At 43.6% G+C, this 18,506-nt stretch overlaps 1 protein-coding gene across 1 annotated transcript in view; it reads left to right on the top strand.

Annotated features, from left to right (window-relative positions):
• LOC144792825 (glutathione hydrolase-like YwrD proenzyme) overlaps positions 1 to 18,506 on the top strand; it is a 564,131-nt gene that overhangs the window by 397,199 nt on the left and 148,426 nt on the right. The window contains exon 7 of the mRNA XM_078668023.1: positions 10,940 to 11,027. Within this exon, the coding sequence (XP_078524149.1) occupies positions 10,940 to 11,027 (88 nt within the window). The remainder of the gene's footprint in view (positions 1 to 10,939; positions 11,028 to 18,506) is intronic.

The raw sequence follows: 18,506 nt of genomic DNA, 5'->3' as shown, positions 1-18,506 counted from the left end.
CATACCTTAATCTCGATATTCTGTCTGTCGATATTATGGCACATCGATATACTATACCATCGATATTAAAACATCGATATTATTGTATATCGATATTTTAATTTCGATATTTTGTCTGACTACCCTGAGCACATGTAGACAGGAGGCTGTAGAGTACCCTCTGTTGAATAGGTAAGAACATAGAAATCAGGGATCTTTGATCCCATACCGATAAGGGGCAGGTCATTTGTTGTTAGAGATGTATTGAGTGGAGGGCGGCCTGTAATACCCCTGTTTCCCCTTGAGGCTCCTATTTGTTGAGAGTATTGTGAATGGCAGCCTAGCCGTGAGGGCCAAGAAACGTTACGAATAGGTCCCAGATGGGACTTACAAGAGTGAGCATTAGTTTCCCTTACTCTTTTACTTTTTAATCCAATTTTTATTGAGGTGTCTTGGTTGGGCTCAGCAGCAACGTTATCTAGTCACCTAGAGGGACACACTATGGCAAATTTTTGCCTAGCATTTACGGATGACCACATAGCATCTATCTTAGCAGGACCATCCTTACTACTAGACACTCCGTTGGGAGGGACAACCACGGTCCGGGACGAATGGGAGAAGCTGTCTACATTGAGAAAACGGCAAATCAGGATCGCTCTACATGGAGCATTAATGACGGAATACCTAAGGGCTGGGGCAGCGCCAGCCAGCCTGTTGGTGAGGTTGGAACCCAAAATATTTCTGGAGGACAAGCGGTTCCGGGTGGACTGGAGCTACATAGCAAACAAGTGCACCCGGGACAGGCTTATCCTTATCATTAACACGGCCAAACGGTTAAGTGAGGAGCTACTCACAGAAATACTAGACCTTGAAACTAGCATAAAAAATAACACCACAATAAAAGATGCAAAGGAACAACTGTCTAGGATCCAGAATGATCTGGGCGAATACCAAGCATATATGGTTAACCAGAAGATAAAGGGTTTAAAACGCAATCTAGATAGATTCAGTCATGAGTGGGCCTTCCCATATACAGAAGACCAATATTACCATCAATCAGCTAACCAAAATGTAGGACCACCACGTGGGAGGGGTGGGCGAATTCCAGGTAAAAGAGCCCCGTACAGCTGGGCGTTTGATAACACAAGCAGTGAAGATGAAGAACAGGCCGCGCCACCACCACATGGTAACACCCGAGTAAGGTTCAACCCCCAAGATAATATAGATCAAGATCTGGGGGCTATCATTAGGGCTTTTTTAGGACAGCATCCTCCAGATCAGAGAGGGGCCAACTCCAGAGGCAGGGGCAGAGGCAGGGGCAGGGCACGCCAGAACCTCAACTTCAACTTGGCAAACATACTCCCCCAGAATCACCCGGAGCCGGGGACAAGCACCCCTATAGATTCTAGTAACAACATTGTGGTAAATCTATCGCATTATACACTCAGTGAAAGTGAAAACGTAGTCTTGAATAAAGGTTTGGGGTATGTTCCGACACCTAAACATGACAGTTTTCAACTCAGGGGTGAATTTAATGGCTTAATGCGCAAGATAAAACTCAGAAAGTTCTTTGAAGGGAAGGAAGTGATGCCGACTATATCTTTTGTTACTAACTTACGGCGACCTTCGGTCTTCACGCCCCTTAACCATCAAGTGGGCCCTGAAGTAACGGTCTTTGAGCAGAAGGTTCTTAAAGATATCTGTGATCTTGAACAAAAACAGAACAGGACGACACATAGCAATATGTCAAAAGCTGATTGGATAGCTATTAAATCACTTCAGGACAACAGTTCCATCACTATCAAACCCGCCGACAAGGGTGGGGCGGTGGTGGTGGTGATGAACACCACAGATTATGAGACCGAAATCAACAGGCTCCTAGGAGTTAGAGAACATTATAGACCGCTGGCTAAAGACCCCACAGAAGAGTTAAAAACCATCATACTTTCCATGGTAGCGGCAGCGAGGGAGAAGAAATGGCTCACAGCAGTAGAAGCAGAATTTTTGATTAATCCATCACCCAGAGTACCGGCGTTTTACATTGTGCCAAAAATACACAAAGCACAGCGCCCCCCCCCCCCCCCCCCCTGGACGGCCAATAGTCTCTGGCATAAATTCGGTGCTTGAACCCTTGTCGCAGTTTGCAGATTTTTTCCTCCGAGAATGCGTGGTATTACAAGCGTCCTATGTACAGGATACCACAGACATATTAAGACATTTACAGATTGTGACATATGACCCTGCTGAACAATTCCTAGTGACGATAGACATCGAGTCACTATACACAAACATCCCCCAGGAGGCAACGCTGGTGGCAGCAGCCCGCTCCTTGGGGGAATGTGAGTGGTTCTACGATACTGCACAAAAATTTGTACTACAGTGCATTGAGATTGCACTTACGCGTAACTTTTTTGCGTACAAAGACCAGCTGTACCTTCAAACGTCAGGGACTTCGATGGGGGCAACTTTTGCCCCCAGCCTGGCATGCATCCATGTGGGCCTTTTCGAAAATAACTACATGTACCATCCATCTAATCTCTTCCAGGGGAACATTGTCCTCTGGAAGAGATACATTGATGATATTCTGTGTATCTGGAGGGGCACTGAAATGGCACTGATCGAATTTCTGACATGGATTAATAGTCTAGACAAGTGTCTTAGATTTACGTGGCATGTAAATCAGCAAAAAGCCACGTATCTAGATCTGGACATACTGGCTAAAGACAACAAGTTATCAACTACGGTCCATCAGAAGCTGACCGATAAAAATTCACTATTGGATTATAGGTCTTTCCACCCGAGGGCGCTCCGGGACAATCTCCCGGTGGGACAATTTTTGCGATACCGCAGAAATTGTTCTTCCACTGAGAGTTATCTGGAACAAACTGAGGAGCTGGCTACCAAACTCACCTCCAGAGCCTACCCACGGAAAATAGTGAAACAAGCCCGTAAGTGGGTCCTCAACACCCCGAGGGAAGTTTTACTGGAAAGATACCCTAAAGAACAGAAGGAATGTATTTGTCATGCACGCACCTTATTGTCTCAGGAGTGCCGTGGAATCTCGATGCTAAACACCCTGCTTCACCCCTATCACCCAGGGAGTCAGGATATAACACCAACACACATGAGGTAACCAGGGGGAAAACAGGGGAACAAAAACAAGGGTAGAAGGGAAAGAAAACAGCACTCTGCAATCTTTACCAGGGGCGGATTCAGGTCAAGCTTTTCTAGTCTGGAACTGCATGAAGACAAAGTAGAAATTTAGTATAAAACCCCTCCCCACGCTGTTCGCAAATGACTTGTCTAAGACCCAATGGTGTACCTTCAGATTGTAGGGTGTAATCAGGTTTCTGGGAGGTATATGAGCTGTATGGATATGTCTGGTTCTGTAAGTAGGAAGAAACTATAAGAAACAGCACGCCTTCTATGTGAATGAACTACAAACTATCTGTCAAGTGCTCACCTATAACTATCAGGCTTGTAGACATAAAATAACGGAGGCCATACCAGAACTTGCCGGTGCAAATGCATTGTTAATAGCCACAAGGTCGGGATATCGAAACACACAAAGATAGCAATGTGCAAACACTTCCACGGGAGGACTAAAGAGAAATACGGTGTGCACACCATGCAAGCGATAGGAATCTCGCTCGCTACAAATAAGAAACAACGGAAAGCTAAGAAAACATATAAGAAGCAAACGGCTTCTTTTACTTGCGAAGCGGACATTTAGGAAACGCTGGAAACAACGAGAACGGAGGTCTCACCACTAGCTCCTCGGACGAACACCACACCGTGACCCGGAACGAATGCCTGAACGCTAGCTAATCGCGAAGCGTTTCCGGGAGCGTGAGGTGGGTCTAAATGTCCTGATTCGTTTTACTGCGTATGCGCGGCTCTCCGCGCATGCGTCCTAAGGTTGTCATCCTGAGTTTGCCAACCGTTAGAGATTGCCAACCCCATACTTTGGATCGGCTGCTGTTTGCTATACAACGGATCGGCGGTGGAGCATAAGCAGGCATGAAAGAACACCCCCCCCACAACACCCCCCACTGGTTTGGGCTTGTGAGGGTATCTTCTGTGGAATGTTCCTATCAGACGAGGAGCATATACCTGGCTAGCAGGCTCCCAAGAACGTTCTTCAATGCCATAACCTTTCCAATGTATGAGATATTGGAGTCGACGTCTTACACGTCTGGAATCAATAATAGCCCTGACCTCGTATTCTTCACTATTATCAATCAGTGTAGGGACAGGGACTGTTGGAAGGCGACTACCGGGCACAACAAGTTTTAAAAGGGATACATGAAATACAGGGTGAATTTTCATGGATGGTGGTAAGTCCAATTTCATAGCCACAGGATTGATTACTTGTGCAATAAGAAAGGGACCAACATACTTGGGCTTGAACTTGCAAGATCCTTTCAAGGCCAAATATTTGGTGGAAAAGCCATACCTTGTCATCTTTCTGATAAGTAGGTTCTAGGTGTCTATGTGCGTCTGCCTTTTTCTTATAGTCAGATTTAGCTCTGTCAAGATTGTCATGGATGTTAGAATGCACTGTCTGGAGGTGGCAGGCTAGGTCTCGCACAGCAGGAGTGTCACAGGGTTTTAATGGAGAGAAAGGCAGAACTCTAGGATGGAAACCATATGAACTATAAAAGGGAGTGAACAAGGTGGAAAAATGATGGCTGTTGTTGTAGGATAGTTCTGCTAACCAAAGCAACTCATCCCATTCTTTCTGGTCTTGTAAGAATTGGCATCGAAGGAACTGTTCAAAACTCTGGTTCACCCTTTCGGTTTGCCCGTCCGTTTGGGGGTGATGACTGGACGAGAGACGAACCTCGATATGTAATGTGTTACATAACTGTCTCCAGAATCGTGAAACAAATTGTGTACCTCTATCAGTGATCACAATTGATGGTAGTCCATGTAGTCTGACTATGTTGAGTAAAAAGACCTTTGCCAATACGGTAGATGTAGGAAGGCTCTTTAAGGGAATGAAATGGGCGGTTTTAGTAAATAAATCCACTACGACCAAGAGTGTAGTATTCCCCCCTTTCGTACATGGCAACTCCACGATAAAATCCATGGACACCGTATGCCATGGTGCAAGAGGAGTGGGAATAGGATGTAATAAACCCACCAACCCTTCATGTGACGTCTTTCCTCGAGCACAAATGTGACATGTCTTAACGTATTGCTGCACATCACCGGCTAAACGAGGCCACCAACAATACCTCTTCACTAATCCCAATGTCCTCTTATATCCAGGATGTCCTGCCACACCATGGGAATGGCACCATTCTAAAACCTGTTTCTGAAGGGGTAATGTAGGGACAAACAACCCGCCTTGCACATAATGTAGACCAGCCTTGACAAGGGACAGTTGTTTCCCTAACAATGTTTGCATTGAAGGATCTTGCTGGGCGTTCTTCACCTGCAGTAAAAAGCTTTCCTCTGTAGTGAGTACCCCTATGATTTTTTGGGGACCTATGATACAAGGAGGTTTGTCGTCAAGAGGGAAAGGCTCAAATCCTAGACGAGACAGAGCGTCCGCCTTTCCGTTCTGTTTCCCTGCACGAAAATGATTAACGAAGTCGTATTCGCTAAAGAACTGTGTCCATCTCAATTGCCTCATAGATAATGCTCGGGCAGTTTTTAGGTACTGTAGATTACGATGGTCAGTCAGAACAGTTACCGTGTGGTGTGTGCCCAGTAAATATTGTCGCCATTCTTCCAAGACTTTTTTGATCGCTAGCAGTTCTTTTTCCCCCACTGCGTAATTGACTTCAGCAGGTGTGAGTTTATGTGAGTAATAAGCAACGGGATGTAGCTCCCCTGTAACCAAATCAGCTTGAGAAAGGATGCCCCCCACTGCCACTTGTGAGGCATCTACCTCAACTACAAAAGGACTCCCAGGATCAGGATGTTTCAGAATGGGGGCCTGAGTGAAAGCCGTTTTCAGGATGTTGAATGCCTTATCGGCTTCCTCAGACCACAAAAAGGGAATACCCTTGCGTAACAAACGGATAATAGGAGCAATGACATCTGAAAACTGGTGGATGAAACGTCTGTAGAAATTAGAAAACCCTATAAACTGTTGAACTTCTTTCAAGCTTTTAGGGGGTGGCCATTGTAACACAGCATTGATCTTCTGGGGATCCATTCGCAAACCTTGGGCAGACACAATATACCCCAGGAAAGCAACTTGATGTCGATGGAAAAAACATTTATCTAATTTACAAAATAAATGGTTCGCCTGTAGTTTGTGCAACACTGCTTGTACATGTAGAATGTGGTCTGTTAAGGTCTTGGAATAAATAAGTAGATCATCCATATAAGCTATTACGCTTTTGTCAAGGTACTCCTTCAGCACCTCATTGATGAAATATTGAAATGCTGAAGGAGCATTACAAAGCCCGAAGGGCATCACTAAATATTCATACAATCCGAACTTGGTACAGAATGCCGTTTTCCACTCATCTCCATCTTTGACTCTTACAAGGTGGTAGGCTCCACGTAGGTCTAATTTTGTGAACCATTCGGCGTCTTTGATTTGGTCTAACAAAGAGGAGATGAGTGGCAAAGGGTATCTGTTCTTGCTTGTAATGGTCTTCAGGGCTCTATAGTCTATACAACAACGCAAGCCTCCCTCCCGTTTAGGGATAAAGAAAAGGGCTGAGGATGCAGGGGATCTGGAGGGTCTGATGTATCCTAACTCCAGCATAGTGTCAAGGTATTCTCTTAAATATATGTTTTCCTTTTCTGTTAAAGAGTACACTCTGCTTGTGGGTATACGTGCTCCTGGCTGCAGATCTATACGACAGTCGTATACCCTATGGGGAGGTAAGGTGGTGGCTTGTTCTTTATCAAACACCGAACAGAACTCTTGATAGTCCGAGGGTAACTCAGTGTCAGGTTATTCTACAGTGTATTTCTCTTCTGGAGATAAGGAGACTAGGGTGATTGTTCTCTGCCTAGGAGACTTAGAGGTAGAACCAGAGTTGACTTGGATTTCTGTATTTGTCTCCTTCTTGTGGGTACTACACTCATCTCTGAACTCAATATGGGTCTGTTGCCAATCAATTAGGGGATTATGTAGCCGCAACCATGATAATCCTAACACCACAGGGAACTGAGGAGAATCTATTAAATCAAACGTAAGTGTTTTCCAGTGTGTGATGGCGACATACAGCTCCAAAAAGATGGTAGAATGTGTAATCGGTCCTGATTTCAGAAGACTACCATCGATAGTATATACGTCCTCAGGAACTCTTTTTTGTACTTCAGGAATAGAATGGGCAGCAGCCCATTGTCTGTCCATAAAATTTCCGGAGGCTCCCGAATCTATCATGATAGGTTGATCTAAGGTGCTGTCAAGCCAACTCAATATTGAAGGAACAGAAAAGTGTCCGTTTTCAGCCACCAAAGAGGAGACCATATGACTTGTAGGACCCGACGGTGCGGTCTCTTTTAACCTCGGGTCGACTAGTTTTCGGACTTGCGGAACTGTCTTGGTTTTACCGGACATTCCCTTAAAAAATGTCCTGCTTAACCACAATATAGACATAACCGATTGTCACGTCTCCTTTGTTTCTCTGCTTCGCTTAGGGGACCCTTTATGCTGCCTATCTGCATAGGTTCAGGATCGTCCAGTTTAATTTCAGCTTCGGGTTTTCTTTCTCTGGTCCCGATTTTAGGATACTCATATCGGACCCTGTCTCTTCGCCTTTCTCCTAACCTATGATCCTACTTTACGACCAGGTCTATCAATTCAGAGCATGTGGCCGGGGGATCTACTACGTGAGCCAAAGCGTCTTTTAGTTCATCACTCAGGCCTTTGTAAAAAAAAAGGGCACTGCGTTTTTCTGTAGGCTAATCAGCTTCCACCACTAGTCTATTGAATGCAGAAATGTATGTAATAAGGTCTTTAGACCCTTGCTTAAGATTTAATAACTCTGTGTTTGCCGCATGAGTGAACGTGTACTTATCAAACATTTTTCGTAATTCACGCCTGAAAGCGTTATAATCCAGCAAAAGAGGATCATCTTTATCAATCAAAGGGATGGTCCAATTAGCAGCGGAACCCCCCAAATAGGAAAGGACAAACGCTACCTTAGCTTGGTCATTCGGAAAATAAGAGGCCTTACACAGGAAATGCAACTGACATTGTGTCAGAAAGGCGGCACATTTAGTGGGATCACCATAGAAACGCTCAGGGGGAGCTAAGGGAATGGTATGTGGTGCCACTACCTGCACTACTTGTGCATTGGTGCTAGAGCTAGCTCCCTCTTCTCTTTGGATGCGCAAGGCCTCTACTCTATCTGAGAGAGCTTGGGTTTCTCTCTGGAGGTTCCCCACCATATTAGCCACATCCTGTAAAGAGAGATCCATGGCACTCGGGAGACAAATCTATTAGGCTTCGTGATCTGTCATGCACTCACCTTATTGTCTCAGGAGTGTCGTGGAATCTCGATGCTAAACACCCTGCTTCACCCCTATCACGCCCCGGAGTCAGGATATAACACCAACACCCATGAGGTAACCAGGGGGAAAACAGGGGAACAAAATCAAGGGTAGAAGGGAAAGAAAACAGCACTCTGCAATCTTCACCAGGGGCGGATTCAGGTCAAGCTTTTCTAGTCTGGAACTGCATGAAGACAAAGTAGAAATTTAGTATAAAACCCCTCCCCACGCTGTTCTCAAATGACTTGTCTATGACCCAATGGTGTACCTTCAGATTGTAGGGTGTAATCAGGTTTCTGGGAGGTATATGAGCTGGATGGATATGTCTTGTTCCTGTAAGTAGGAAGTAACTATAAGAAACAGCACGCCTTCTATGTGAATGAACTACAAACTATCTGTCAAGTGCTCACCTATAACTACCAGGCTTGTAGACATAAAATAACGGAGGCCATACCAGAACTTGCCGGTGCAAATACCTTGTTAATAGCCATAAGGTCGGGATATCGAAACACACAAAGATAGCAATGTGCAAACACTTCCACAGTAGGACTAAAGAGAAATGCGGTGTGCACACCATGCAAGCGATAGGAATCTCGCTCGCTACAAATAAGAAACAACGGAAAGCTAAGAAAATATATAAGAAGCAAACGGCTTCTTTTACTCACGAAGCGGACATTTAGGAAACGCTGGAAACAACGAGAACGGAGGTCTCACCACTAGCTCCTCGGACGAACACCACACCGTGACCCGGAACGAATGCTCGAACGCTAGCTAATCGCGAAGCGTTTCCGGGAGCGTGAGGTGGGTCTAAATCTCCTGATTCGTTTTACTGCGCATGCGCGGCTCTCCGCGCATGCGTCCTAAGGTTGTCATCCTGAGTTTGCCAAGCGTTAGAGATTGCCAACCCCGTACTTTAGATCGGCTGCTGTTTGCTATACAACGGATCGGCGGTGGAGCATAAGCAGGCATGACAGTATTCCGGTGGTCACTACTTTTGGCCCATGTTCCACGAAAATACGCCAAATCATCAGGAAGCATTGGCATTTGCTAAACACAACTACGATGCAAATGCCACAACCCAGATTCGCCTTCAAACGGTCCTCTAGTCTCAGAGATCGACTGGTCCATACACGACCTACAATGCAGACGCAGGAATCTGGTATTCCACCTGGACACTACCCGTGTGGTGGATGCACAGTATGTGCACTAACAAGTAAAACCAAAATGATCACACGATCCAACGGAAAGACTTGGCATTTAAATAGATTCAGTAATTATAATTCTAATAATGTCATTTACAGACTTACATGCCCGTGCGAGATGCACTATATAGGTCTAACAACAAGGAAAATTAATATCAGAATCCAAGAACATCTGAGCACGCTTAAAGCAGCCAAACTAACTACTAAATTGGTGCAACATTTCGTCACACAAAAACATCAACCCAGGGATTTGAGATGGGTAGTGATTGAGAGATTGATGGGAGACCAATTTAACATGGAGAGCAGATTGTCAGGAAAGAAGCACGTTGGATTTTTGATAAGGGCACAGACCGACAAGGTCTTAATGATGTTATAGAGTGGAACAGAATAGCTGCCTCTTAGCTCACATAAATAATGTATATATGCATAGAGGCCGAAAAATCTAAACTAGGCCAGATCAACAGCCAATGGCAAATCGGGATGTTATGAATATAAATTAAATTTACAATTGACTATAGAGTGCCAAATTCATTCATTTTTTTGACCTAGGACTAACAGCGTTAACCAGTTAACAATATGTACATTATGGGTATGAGGTTTACGAGAGGTTCCCGTAATTACAACACTATATACTGGTGATGTAGGCCATTGAGAGTAACCAGCTACTCATTGGGAGGTGGAGAATTGATAGAGACGCCCCATTAGCTAAATATTTATATATTAGCGATTAGTTCCAGACGCATGCTTTATGAACCTGGTTGATAGCCCTGAGAATATCGGTAGACTGACCGCTATAGCGCAGTGTTATTGTGAACACAAACAAGAACGAGGTACAACTCTGGACCATTGTACTGCACATTGTACAGTGACGGCACCATGAACGGGAGCTGGCACGAGTATCACTGGACGGTTAGTTAGTTTGGTAGTTTAACATGTGGATAAGCGGCGGCATCTGTGCACTCTTGAGTAACAAATAAATTAACTGGACACAATCTAATCTAATTTAAAATGTTCTCATTTAAATTAATTAAATAGAAGTTGCTTATTTAAACGCACCGTACACCTTACACTAGTAGTCTAAATGTCTCAGCAAAACCTGGACAGTTTTCATACTTTTTTATGTCTTTATGCCCTTACTGCATTGCCTATGCTTGTAAACGCATAGGTAATACCAACAAAGCATTATTAGGTTATATTGCATTGTTTTACTTTGCTGTGATTTATTGCCCCTAGACATGGACAGAAAATAAGATGCTAATAATGTTGATTCTTTTGTCTCAATACTGTAGGGTGTGAAAGTTTGGGAATTGCCTCCAAGCGTACAAGGACTTGCTGCCCTGATAGCTTTGAACATACTGGAAAACTTTGATGTGAAAGGTAACTAGTATTCACAACTACAATATGTGAATGTTAGTTTTAGCAAACAATTAGAATGTTACCCTCTTTTTTGGGCCCTCCTCATTGTGAAGCACAATTGTCTTCTTTAGTTGCTGAATTTTTCAAACTACCAGAATTTTCAACTCGGATGCAACCCTCATCCATCGGTGATCTTGATTGGTCCATTGCCAGTGGGTGGGCAATCGGTTCGGTGCTCCTTCTCCTCCGAAGTGCTGATAAAGTCAACAAGTAAAGTAGAAAGTGTTGTGATGTAAGAGGGAGTGTGATATATCATACAATGATGTAGATCTGATCGCTTCCTGGGGTTCTGGCTAGTGCCTTTTTTTATCTTGGGCAATTGCCACTTGGGGTATGGTGATATAAAAGAATGCTAACTCTAATTTCTGTAATTTTCCTGTTTTAGCGCTCGCAAACATGTGAAAATGTCCATATTTCTGCTTTGTGAAAATTAGTTACCTTCTTGTAATGAGGGGCCAACCACCTCATATAAAAATAGGAACGCTTTCAAGCCTTCCTAAGTGCATAGAACTTTCCCTGTTTGAATCTTCCCCTTCCAGCATAAAAACGTTTTTGAGGGCATTCTCCTGGAGCAAGGAGGCCAGCACCAATAAGATGAGCTAGAATATTTTCAAACACTTCTGAAATAATATAATTTTCCTTATGGGAATGCTTCCCAAACAACATAAACATTAGAAGTGGGTTTTTGGTTGAGGAGGATGTGAACCCTTCTCAAGCATCAACCACAATCACTGTTAGGGGGAACCACAAAAAGTCATTAATTAACCTGTGCTTAACCCTCTCATAGCTTGCCACAGAAGCAGTTAGGCTTAACACTGAGGTAACGTGTAAAGCATTTATGCAGCACTTAAACAGTAATAAAGTGAAAACCCAACACAAGAAAATTCCCACACCAATTTAGAAAAATAGTAAATTGTAATAAATTATTTGACACCAAAATGACAAGCATCCAATCAGTAGAACCATATTTATGTATTTTTTGTAAAAACTAACACCTAGAAGATCAAAGTGCCAACCACAAGCATCTAATTGCGCGAGACCAGGGCAAAATTTAAAATTATGGATGATCGCAGTGGAGCGAGGTACGGATACATGAAGTGGAATTGGGTCTGGTCTCAGCTTGCCTTTCGGCTTAAAAGAAATTTTGAAGAAAAATGTCTGAGAAGGTAAAGTTCAGTGGGGTAATGCAGCCGGCGGTGTGCGAGGAGGAGGTGTCATCATCGGGAAGCCACTGGATGAAGTTGCGATGAAGATTTCTAAGATCGAACTTAGTCACTTCTCTGGAAGTCGAAGTCAAAAAGCTGCAGGCTGTTGCTGCTGAGGGCTGCACTGCTCCGGATAGTCCTTCTACAAGGAGCGTCCGAACAAGATTTGATGCTCTGGAGAAGAGCGTAGTGAAAGCCATCGCAAAGTTATGCCCAACAGCAATGCAACTTTGATGGATTGGCAAGCAGGTATGTCCCGGGCTTCTATTCGCTCTCAGAGCACTTTTTGGCTAAATATTTTCTGAGTCCCACGGTTTGTTTATTGGCTATTTGAGCACCTTTAGCCCCACTTTTCCAATGGTTCAGTGCGGGTGGACAACAACAGGAGGGTAGGACTCAAGCAGGATCCATGTTCAGGGTTCTAGTTGATTGAGCTTTTTGTGGCCCTGTAGCTCAAAACAGGAGGCCAGCCAACTAGCCCATCGATACACCTTTGTAGTTCTGGGTTAAAGCAGCATTTCAGCCCTCTGAGGGTTAAAGGCAGGCTTCAAGTTGCATGGCAGTCCTCTGGGGACAGGAGGACAATCTTCTGAAGTACAAATCAAGCCTCAAGCTGCTGGGTAGTCCTCAGAAGTACAGAGCAGGACTTCTGAATGCCATCCACGGGTCCAGGAGTGAACTGACCAGTGGGTCTGAGTGTCCTATTTTTATATACGGTGCCAGTTTTAAAGTGGAAGAAATGTCTTGAGTTTTCTCTCGATGGTTCTGGAATTCCTTTCCTCCCTGCCCAGGCTCCAGGGAGCTGGGGTGACAAAAAACTAATGTGAAAATCTTTGTGAGTGTGCTGAGGCAGCTCCTTTGTAATGCTAGTGGGGCAGGGAACAGCTCCGTCCCTTCCATCCTACTAACATCTAGTTCCCCCTTTGTCTCACTGTCTGGGAGGAATACTAAAAATGTCAACTGCCACTCTAATCACAGTCATGTGACCCAGCACACTGGCTGAAGTCATCAAATGGTTAGGACAAGAAACTGCCACTTTTCTAAAAGTGTCTTTTTCAGAATTGTGACTTAATATCCAAACTTTACCATTTAAGAAGATTCTAAAGTAAAATTCTTTAGAGACCAAACATGACATTTCTACCAGTTCTTAAACAAACGTTATCACTTATTAAATGTAATAAGGTAACCCAGTGTTATCCTATGTGAGAAGTAGGCATCACTGTAGTGAAACCCGAATTTAAGAGTTTTTCACTTCCAGGAGTTGCAAAACTAAAAGCACATGCCCAACATTTTAAGCACACTGCCCTCTACCCTATGTGCTGCTTAGGGTCTCCCTAAAGGGTGTTTATGTGTATTAAAAGGGAGGTCTAGGTTGAATTGTCAGTTTACACCTGTACACAGGCTGCAATGGCAGGTCTGGCACATGTTTAAAAGGGCTACTTAAGTGGGTGGCACAATAAGTGATGCAGGCCACTTAATATACAGGCCCTGAGTACATATAGTGCCACTCTACGAGGGATGTATAAGTAAATTAAATGTGCCAATTGAGTGTAAGCCAATGTTATCATGTTTACTGGAGAAAGCACAAGCACTTTAGCATTGGTTAACCGTGGTAGAGTGCCCAGAGTCCTAATGCCCAAAAAAAACAATTTAGGAAAACAGGATGGGTGAAGGGAAAAAGTATGGGGGTGACCCTGCAGGGAGGGACACGTTCAACAATAAATAAGCCCATACTATTTCATTTCATTTCATAGAGTTTTATTCGGAACATAAAAAGCATGTCCATAAAAGCACAAACAGTTACATGGCAAACATTTCATTATTAAAAGATACAAAGCAAAAAAATACACATATTACAATAATTGTCCAGTGCGGGATGGAATAAATATTTTAAAACAGAATCTTAAAAACACATTCTTTTCCTAACACCAATAGCCTTGAGTAGGAAAGTAGCTGTAAAAAAGCAAATGTCCGGATGATGCATATTAAAAAGCAATTTCATAGATTCTGTAATTGTTCTTACTCCAAATCTTTTCAAAATGGGTTTTAAATAAATTTTCCGTAATTCACTGTACAAGGAGCAAGAAAAAAGAAAGTGCATAGTACTCTATTTTATAGAAGGTGAACAGGTTTTAAAAGTAGACAATTTTTGCTATTTGGGGATTAATTTCTCAAAAAATGGTAGCTGGGACATCGAACACAGAGTGGTTAAAACTAAGATGATTAGAAGTGCCAACGGGGTTTTTGTTTTCGCAAAGAAACTGGGAAACAGACGTATAGCAGATATGCTAAAAATTTACCAATCTAAATGCCTATCTGCGGCCCTTTACGGGGCAGGAGTTTGGGGTGTGACATCTGCTGGTACAAGTCTGAAGGAATTCACTGCTTGCATTGCTCACAGTCCTAACCATTCTGGTTGGCTAGGAAACACAAGGAGGTCGTCAGCGTACAGTGTGACTCTGCCCCGTACCCCTGAAGCCTACTTAAATCCCATGATGCCGTCTCCTGTCTTGCAAATATATGCCAGAGATTGCATCACGACTGCTAATAGAAGCAGTGACGGTGGGCATCGGTATTGAGTGCTTCATTGTTTGAGAAATGGTTCCAATACTGTGTTATTTGTTCATACGCGTGCCCAGGGTTCCAACTATAGAGGCTGTGTATATGATAGGCAGTTGGATCCCAGCTCAATCATTCCAGGAGAGCAAATAGGAACTTCCAGGTCAGGTTATCGACTGCAAGCTGTGGGTGCCGTTGCCCATCTGGTGCCAGTGCTTTGATTAGACATTGAATGTTCGGTCACGTTGACGTGTTTGGCAAGTGAACAAATTACAACTAATTGCAGCTATCAAGTGATTCACTAGGGTTTTGGCAAGTACTTGGACTCCACATCGAAAAGAGATAGTAGTCTGTACAAGTTGGAGCAGCCAGCAGGTCTGCCTGGTTTCGGTGTGGTGGCAATGATCCCACTGCTTTAGAGTTAGTGTGCATTACTAATAAGTGGGATTCAACAGATTGGAATATGCCTAAAACAATGCAAAGAGGAGTCTATTTGGCCTGGTGTGTTTTCCCGACTGCATCTGGTTAATCGTTTTTGAAAACTCCTCAACTGCGAACAGTGAATATAATCCCTTTCCACATCTGAAATGCTCCCAATAAGTAAGTCAAGGAGGAATTCATCTAGAGCTTCTCCTTGATTGTCATGGCTTGGGCCATATAGTGTACAAGAGAATCTGGCATATTCCTTAGCAATTACCATGGGGTCTGTAATAAAAAGCCCTTCTGCATTTGTAATTCCTGCCACAAAGTGGTTTGGGCATTCTCTTTTACTGAGCCGATATAACAATTTGCTGGCCTTATCAACATGGTCATGGAGCCCACTCTGGGAGGCAAAGCCAGACTTTCGTGGCCTTGTGCATTACAGACATGTTGATGTGGCTCTGTTTTCTTTATTGTCTATGGAGGTTCAGGGTCATGACTCTACTTTAAGCATATTTGCCTGCCCATCTTTTTTGAGTTCTGCAATGTTTCCTGGGGCTCTGCTTCTCACTATGGGTTTATGGCTTCCCAATCCACCACTGATGAATTCAACATCCCTACATTTTTCTGGATATATTGTTTGGTCTCCTCTCTCAGAATGTTCCAAAGTTAAGTATTCAGCAGCCAACAGGTCCACACACAGTAGATGAAGATAAGATGTTTATTGGCAGATAAGTAGATAAGATGGTACAACCCCACCAGGAGCATCCAGCATGATGCTCAGCCCAATGACAACTGAAGACCTCAGCCCCCATATTCCCAACATTCTCTTGCGCATCATAGCTGCAACATTCTAGTGATGGAGAAAGCATTTATATTAAATAAACATTGTGCAAGGATACTACAAATCACTAAGCCACCACATGACAAGGTGTTGGACTTCTCGGTCCCCAATTAGTATGCAAACTGGTGCAAAATTTGAGGGCCATTTTGCATGTATATATGCCATATATGCCCCAGTAACTTTACTCACATTGGTCATTTGTGACAGGTAATAGACAGTTTGGAAAAGGGGTCGTTGGGCCCCAGAGAAGAACTTATACGCCCAGTCATATGGGTGACACTGACGCCATGTATCCTGCACATTATCTGCCATTGAGAAGGCTCCAAGAGGAGTTACCAGGCGTGGCCCGTGCAGGTAAGAACGGTTGAGGAGGGGGTGGGGGGAGGGATTTGACAGATGACGATGAGGGAAAATTAATTATTTATTTAATTTCCCCTCAGCATCGTCTGTCGAGTCCCCCCCCCCCACCCCGCCCCACCGCTCTTACCTGCCCAGGCCGCTCCTGGGAGTGGAGTAACAGCCTTGACACTCATACCTTGCAGACTGTGTCTATCTAATCACATGTTCAACACCCCGTTGAGGACCCCTGAAACAACAGGGAGTCCAAGTGGGGCTTCTATGGGCAGTACACCAAACATTTGCAGAAAAGGTTTGAACTACATCAGTGGGTGTGTATATGTTTAGGCATGTTACAGTGGTATCTCTCTCTGACCCGCACATTATTATACTCCTACAATGCCAAACTTTAATCAAGTGGAATAGGAATGGTCTTTGAAAGGGTATTGCTACCCCTCTTGAGCCTCTGGAAAAAGTACACTTGTAACACCTGCCCAAAACCATATCTGGCCAAGAAGTTGTGTTTTGATCCAATCAGGTGTCTTTCTTAAAGCATGAGACTATCTGGGCCACATTATTTTGCTGGCCAAATTGTTTCGCGATATTGCCCCTCCTTTTACTTTGTTTAGGAGCCCATCAACATTCCATGTTTTCTATTCAATACCCACCCTGCTCTCATCATGGTTTGTCTATGCGATTTTCCCATTTGTCTACAGTTTTAATCTGAATTAAAGGGTATCAGTTGCTGTGTACGAAGAGTTTGTAACCTATAAAATGCCAATCACTGCCACCCCTTATCCCCCTCCCTATACTTCATACAGTTAAATCTGTGATAGAAACTGGGTGGATGAGCCTCCCCTCAACCATGGGGCAGGCCATGAACCTTCCTAAAACTGTGATCTCCAACAAACTCCTCTTAAACGCAACTCAGTAAACCTAAATCAATGAGGTTAGTCCTTAGTGCCCCTTGTGCCTTCCTCCTTTTTGTACCAGCGCCATGACACGTGATCTTCATGCTGTGACGCTGAACTAGGGTGGCTTCCCGCACATATTCTAATCCCCTTCATATCTCTCTATTGATGCTATCCTTTCTCTTCCATAGGGTGGGTATTATCCTAATCTGAGGGTCATAAAGTAGTAGCCATTTGAGTCCGAAGTCTATCCTGTACCATAGTTTTCTAATTCATAAACTGGAGGCAATTGGTCTAGCATTGTAGGGTGAGGTGATGATTAAGGATCAGTCGATCTAATTTGTGAACATTGTGGACTCGCCCTTAAGCATTGTCTGTTTGAAAGCCATTTTTCCTAGATCGTCGTCTTCTTTTAGGCCTTTACTACTGCTCCTTGAGCCATACCCCTTGCTTGTTCTCCTGCCATTTGTCCTTGTCATTGAGTTTTTGCAGATTAGTTAGGACTTTTTTCTTCCCAAGTCCCAAAAATATGGTTTTCTGAAAGATGTCTGAGTTTTGCTGTGTAATCTGGGATTATCTTTATAATATTTGACCTCAGAGGACTCCTGCCATTTCTATTGTGCCTTCATGATTTTATAATTTGTGATAGGAGCTATGAGCGGCCATGACCAGGAGCCAGTGTGATTCCTAGGGGCGATTAACAGAACTAATCTGAGATAAAATCCTAAATTTACTACTTTTGGTATTCACAGAAGGCATTTAGTAGTAGTAAAGTTAGGACTCCTAACTTTACTACTACTAAACTGGGATAAAATCCTGAACTTACTACTTTTGGTATTCACAGAAGGCATTTGGTAGCAGTAAAGTTAGGACTCCTAACTTTACTACTACTAAACTGGGATCAAATCCTAAACTTACTACTTTTGGTACTCACAGAAGGCATTTAGTAGTAGTAAAGTTAGGCCTCCTACCTTTACTACTACTAAATGCCTTCTGTGAATATCAAAAGTAGTAAGTTTAGGATTTTATCTCAGATTAGTTCTGTGAACCAGCCCCTATGTGATAATTTATCTAGAAATGTTGGTATGTTTTTCCCAGTGGTTAAAACATTTTCAGCCCATCTCTGAAAAAACAGCATATAGCTAAATGATGCGGACCATCCCTG

Source organism: Lissotriton helveticus, chromosome 11 (genome assembly GCF_964261635.1).
Source record: "Lissotriton helveticus chromosome 11, aLisHel1.1, whole genome shotgun sequence".
NCBI lineage: Eukaryota > Metazoa > Chordata > Amphibia > Caudata > Salamandridae > Lissotriton > Lissotriton helveticus.
The sequence above is the reverse complement of the archived record's forward strand: the minus strand, read 5'-3'. Positions and strand labels throughout refer to the sequence as shown.